We start from the raw sequence: 6144 nt of genomic DNA on the forward strand, positions 1-6144 counted from the left end.
ATCCCTGTGAGTTTTCCAGCTGGTCACAGGGTTTATGTGCCAACTGGCTTCCACCACCTCGCACGTGCCTGTGGCCAGTTCAACATCCAGCATGGAAAAAAGTGTGTGGACCAGGGCCAGGCTGTCCCCATGCCTGCACCCCCTACTCTTGGATCAGATGGGGCAAGCTGGGGTTCAGAGCTGGTGCTGTAGGCAGGAGCCTGGGCCAGCAGGCTCTAGGACCAGGAGAGGCTCAGTGACCCATGGTGGCTGTGCCAAGGAACGGCTCGTGCTTGTTTGCAAAAGCACAGAGTTGTTTTTTCCTGGCAGCGTTTGCCAGCAGCAGCGAGGCGAAGCCAGCAGGCATTGCACACGCCACTGGCTGAGCGGGAAGGAGGAGAGGTGGAATAACTGAGCACGTGTGGTGTCACTGCACATAAACACGGGTTGTGAAATAACTTCCCTCCCGGACAACCCCGGCGCAGTGCTTCGGGAATGTGCAGCACCCACGGGCCACCCCCGGGTTCTGCTGCACCTGTGGTCGTGGAAAAGAGCCCCAACCACCAAAAGGGGATCGTGCACCCCTGCATTGGCCATACCAAAAGTGAGGGATGACTGTGCAGGGCCAAAGCTGCAGGCAAAGCAGGGGAATTCCCAGATTGCTAGGAACCTGCATCTCGTACATGGAGGGGCTGTGCTGAATCCCGGGACACATTGTCCTGGGCCCATGTTACTGTGAGCGGGAAAAGGCAGCACAGCATCCCCACAGAACTGTATGTGAACTGTGATGGGAAAAGAGCCTGGAAAATACCTGATTTCCCAATCTGAGTATTTCCACTAAATAGCGAGGTCATTCTGCAAGCGGAACAGGGACGAATGAATGAGTATCTCCTGAGCCAAGGACTTGCTGACAGGCTGTGCCAGAAATCAATGGGGAGAGGAGAGCTCGGAGGAGTCTCCTGTATTACCGCTGATATTCCAGGGCACAGAATAGTTAAACCCAAGTCTGTTCCCATGTAAGAGAAGTGCCAGGTCCAACTCTGATTCTCTAACAGTCACAAAGTGAGCAACAGAACTGCAGCTGCCCAGCACGGTCTCAGGGCTCAGAGATGGGATGCTGGAATCTCTATCTGCCCACCCCTCCCTCCCCTTCCCCTGGCAGGCAACAGCATCTGACAGCTGCTCTCCATTGTACTGCCATGGGGCACAGGGATAGGCACAGCACAGAGCCATGGGACAGGACCAGCACAAATCCACAGGAGCCAGCAAAGCCAGAGTGATTCTGTGGGTTTTGCTGGTTAAATCAGATATTTTGTGATAAATCCCGTTAGTAACCTCTCCTTCACTCTTGTGAGTTCACCAGTGATGTTTTTGTATGTTTGGCACTTACATATCTCTGGTTTGGAAGGAATAAAGATAACCCTGCTCTTTGCTGAGTGGAGTTTAGTGTAATTGCTCCATGCCTGCAACATCCCTGCCCTGCCTAAATTCAGCTGACATGGGGGTGGGCTTTGCACCCATCAGAAGTGTGGGGTGATGGTGACATCTCAGGGGATACCCTGAGGGAGGAGCCCTCTAGGAACAAAGGGATATTCCCTAGGGATTGGCACGATGGGCAGGGCTGCTGTGCTGTAAGCTGTGCTGAATCCCTGGCTGAGTCCTTGTGATAGTGACTGGGTGGGTCAGGAAAGGTTCTTAACCTAAGAAATGCCATGAGTGGCTGTATTTGTGGAGTGTGAGGACAGGCAGAACCTGACATATTCCTGGGAAGCACAGGGTGGCACGTGGCACCTGGTGCAGCGTTCTGGCAGCAGCATGGCTGTGCTTTGGCAAAGAGAGCATCACACCCTGACATGGGCATCACCAGCATCACATCCCACTGTGGGCTTTGCACCCTGGCATAGGCATCTTACCCCATCGTGGGCACTCTGCCCCGTCACAGGCATTGCACCCCATCACACCCCATCACTGGGATCCTGGTATGGGCATTGCAAACCGCAGTGGGCATCACACTCCGGTTTGGGCACTGAATCCAACTGCAGGCAAAGCACCCTGTTGTGGGCATCACACCCTATTGTGTGCACTGCACCCCATGGTGGGGAACCAGGTCACCTGAGGCTCCCCAGGAGCACCCAGCCAGGCTGGCAGAGGTGGCAGGGGGTAAGCAATGTGGTTCTTCCAGCCAGTTTGACTAAACTGCCAGGAGGAAAATTAAACCTGTTTCTCTGCCACCCCACCTGCCATGGAAATATTCCCTCTGGAAATGGGCAGGGCTGGGGTGGTTATTACAGTGAAAGCTTGTAATAATATGCTGCTCATTAGCCCCGAGGATCTCTGGTGGAGGAGACAGCATGGGATTGCCCCTGGGTAACAAGAGAGTGGAGGTGGGGGGGAAATCCCTTGTTGTGTAAGGGAAAGTGTTAAAACAAGAGACAGAACTACTGAGAGAGAATAGAGTAGGGGGAGCAGAGCCAAGATTAGAAGACAGAAGCAAAAATAAGACACATGCTCTTTGCCATGACCTCCCACATGCACTGTCCTCCCGCTCCCCAGGGAAACTGCCTCACCCAACAGAAGTGCCAAGTTCCTTATGGACCTTTATATACATATCACTTTATTTAGGTAGCTCATTACATGTCAAACACTAAAGAAATCTGAACACATATATAAAAAAAGACAACCAACATACACAATAAGGTTCTTCTTTGGCCCCCCCCGGATGTGCATCACCCCCAGATGTGCAGTCAGGGGTCCCCTATTTGCAGCAGCTGCACTTGGCGGAGGGGGGCCCCTTGCAGACACAGCCCTGTGCACACTTGGCACATCCAGCTGGGCAGCAGGAGCAGCAGCCTGTGGGAGAAACAAAAAAAAAAAAAATTAAGGACATTCTCCGGAAGTCTCAGGCTGGGGCTCGGGGGAGACCTCCCATGTTTTCATGTTGTTCCCTTTTAGCAGCATCCCCATTCTTCACAGTGTCTTCCAGGGGGTTTGTGCAGCCAGGGCTGGCACTGGAGAGGCAGGGGGAGACTCTGGAAGTCCCAGGGGTTCACCAGGATTCCCCCAGTCCCTCTCTGCAAACCCTCATGGCACACGGCTCTGCTGTGGGTGACAGCATCAGGAGCATCCAGAAGAAATCCCAGTGCCGGTTTGCTCCCCAGCATCCCCCTGTGCTGAGCCTAAGGTGCTATTGAGGGGAATGCTCAGGTTTAGCTGGTACTGAGTGACTTGCATTGCCTAGAGAGAGGGTGGGATTCACACTGTGCTCCTTCGGGGGGAAAAAAACCATATGTGAGGAATAAACTCGCCACTGGCAATGCTGAGACTGATTTGATTTAGTGCATACATGGATGAGTACTAAAAATCCCCCGAGTGTTTCTGCCCTTTCCTGCCCCCGGGGGGCTTAGGGATCCCCTTACCTTTTTTGCATGATGTGCATTTGCAGTTTTTACATTTGCAGTTGTCCCCGCAGGTGCAGGTGCCACCTAAAACACGGAGAAAAGGAGAAAAAGAGGTTTAGAAGAGGTGATGGGAGGGGATAGTAACAACTCAGAGATCCGCGGGGAACAGCACTGCGTGCTCTCCGAGCATCCACTGATGCTCCAGCCTCGCCCAGAGGGGAGCTCATGGCATTCCCAGCCGCTTTCCAGTGAGACTCTCCCCGTGCGACGCCGCAGTGCTGGGAGAGGACTTCAGCCGCTGGCCAGCCCGTGCCAGAGAGAACAGCAGGAGTGGCGGAGAAGGCCGGGCGGGAGTGCCAGTATTCCCGCAGGGATGCTGCGGCTCCCGCTGCCCCCCGGGATGGAAGGGAACGCTGCCTTACCTGTGGCACAAGGGCAATCCTGAGAGTCCATGTCGGGCTGGGCTGGCTGCCTGCTGTCGGACGCGCTGGGCGGCGGGAAGGAGCTTTGGCAGGACTCGCAGCCGCCTCCTATTTATCCTTGGGCAGGCGAGAGCGAGTGCAAAACCTCCGCCCCTGCAGCCTGCGCACGGCTCGGCTCCTGCCCCGGGCGCTGCTGATTCACTGCCCGCCCGGCGCGGCGTGACCTGCGGCTCCCGCACCCCGCGCCCCTCCCCGGGCTGCAGGCAGGGCTCTGCGGGGACACCCCTCTCTGCCGACGTGTTGGAAGGGCTGCAGAGAACGGGCAGGTCTCATCACACACATGACACCTGTCTCGGAAGTGTCTGCACTCGATGGGGCTGGGGGCAGGGAGCCCCCACAGTCCAGCCCTTGATTGACTGATTGATTGGTTGATTGATTGATTGATTGATTGATTGATTGATGCCAAAAATCTGACTCAGGGGATACTTAAATCCAAGAAGTGCCACCACTGCTGGGAAATCTCAGTCCCCTCCTCTCACAGCTGGCACAGTGGGGTGATGGGGAGCTGGCACCACGAGGTGATAAGGATTCAGTCCCTGCCTGAGACCCTGTCCTCCCGTTCTGACACCCTCCCCACAAGTGGGAGCAGCAACAAGCTGGACTGGCCTGGCCAGAGACTGCCATGTCCTCCCAGTGCCCCAGGACAGTGGCACCCACGTCCTCTTGGCGCCATGCATGGCACCTCGGGGCCCTGTCTCCTTCCCAGCTGTGGTGCTCAGTCCCATTCTTCTGAATTAATTTCCGTGCCATTACCTCAGTGTGCAGGGGAGGAGGGTGGCAGGCAAGCTGCCATCACCCTGGTCAACTCCTCCAGCGGGTTTTACCCACCCACTCAAAAACGCAGTGAGGGTTTGGGGTGGAAGGCACAAAAAAATAAATATGCTTGCTGATATTTTTGGTGTAGGGACAGTCTACATCATGTGCAGGAGGCATTGTCAGCCATGGAGCATCCTTCCTCCTCATTCCTGTGTTTCTGTGTGCTCCTTGGTGCCAGTGATACCCCATCCTGGCTGTCCCCTCCTCTGAGACTCCTTTGCCTTGGGGTTTTATCCCAGCTGGATTTTTGCCTCAGGTACCTGGCTGAGGCAGTTTGTTGATGCTAATCCAGCTGAAACAGTGGCCCAGGGAGTATTTTTACCACTCAGCTGTCTGGGCTTGTTGGGAGCTTGTTGGGTGACCTGATGGGGAGCATTGCCAGCACCCCAACTCAGCGTCTCCTCCAGCCTCTCCAGGCCAGTGTGGGAAATCAGTATGGAAAAGCCTAAGAAAGGCAGAGCCAATGGCCCCCTTCCTTAACTCCTCTAGCCTGGAGCAGCTTGCCAATGCCCTGACATGTCAGCCCTGAGGTCATATGAATGTCACTCTGCTGCTGATGCACTGAGGCGTGATGGCAGGGGACAGTGCCAGGGACCAGGTGCATGCCAAGAGTGTTATTGCTCCTGTGGGAGCAGGGAAACACAAACAAGGGAAACACACATGCAAATGGTCACCTGACACACCCTGGCTATGGCCCCCTAACTGTGTTGGTATCATGACGGAGGGACAACATTTCTTTGCTCTGTTCCTTGGCTGAAATAATCAGCCAAGCACTGCTGTAGTAGTCATATGCCGAGGGAAATGTTTCCTGCCATATCGTGATGGGTTAATGGGGAGCAGTAATATCACTGTTGCATCTGATGTGTCTTACCCCACAGCCTGCTACCCTCGGACACCCAGGCAAAAATTGGCCCTGGCCCCAGCTGGAGGTTACCCAGGAATACAGGGACAGGTGGCTTCTTCTGTGATCCCTCCAGCCTTGGGGGAGGAAGGTGAAGCCCCCACAAAGGGAAAAGAACAATCTCTGCCATGAGAGGACAGTGTGCAGGAAAAGCACTCCAGCATCTGTTGTCAGTCAGACCCCAGCCTTTTTTACCTTCTTTCCTCTCTTTCTGCACAAATGAAAAAGGCATCTTCCAGGTGATGTAGGACTGGGAGTCAGGAGTCTGGTAAATCTTACACTGCTCCTGATCTAGTCTGTAATTGATTTGTGATACATGCTATAATTAATTTGGGACTGGGCTGGAATAGTGGGTTGTCAGACAGACACACACCAATTAGGCTACCTCCAGAAGCAACCTGTGACTGGGTGACAGTGACAAACTAGGGACACCTTCCTGCTGTTTAAATACCCCGTGTGACAAGGTCTTGCCAGCCTCAGTTTGCCTTCTGGCCCCTGCCCCCCATTTGCCTGGGTGTTCTCCATCATTTAAATAGGCCTGATGCTGCTCCCCAGAGCCAAGTAAAAC

The 6144-nt window shown here is 54.6% G+C and overlaps 1 protein-coding gene across 1 annotated transcript; it reads right to left on the reverse strand.

The window, feature by feature from the left end:
- Positions 1 to 2563: 2563 nt before the first annotated feature.
- On the reverse strand, positions 2564 to 3951 carry LOC306807047 (metallothionein-1). Its single transcript, XM_079316300.1, has 3 exons — positions 3800 to 3951; positions 3396 to 3461; positions 2564 to 2829 (listed from the first exon to the last, which is right to left on the reverse strand). Exons 1-3 carry the CDS (start codon positions 3828 to 3830, stop codon positions 2735 to 2737), a joined length of 192 nt encoding a protein of 63 aa, XP_079172426.1. The 5' UTR covers positions 3831 to 3951; the 3' UTR covers positions 2564 to 2734.
- Between the last annotated feature and the right edge of the window lie 2193 nt (positions 3952 to 6144).

This window comes from Erithacus rubecula (assembly GCF_903797595.1).
Source record: "Erithacus rubecula genome assembly, chromosome: 12".
NCBI lineage: Eukaryota > Metazoa > Chordata > Aves > Passeriformes > Muscicapidae > Erithacus > Erithacus rubecula.

Bases quoted from the DNA above. Each gene is read 5' to 3' on its own strand.
- LOC306807047 (XM_079316300.1), bottom strand. From the start codon at position 3,830: ATGGACTCTCAGGATTGCCCTTGTGCCACAG. The intron at 3,462-3,799 runs GTAAGGCAGCGT...TCCGTGTTTTAG, and splicing joins GGATTGCCCTTGTGCCACAG to GTGGCACCTGCACCTGCGGG. The intron at 2,830-3,395 runs GTAAGGGGATCC...TTTCTCCCACAG, and splicing joins ATGCACATCATGCAAAAAAG to GCTGCTGCTCCTGCTGCCCA.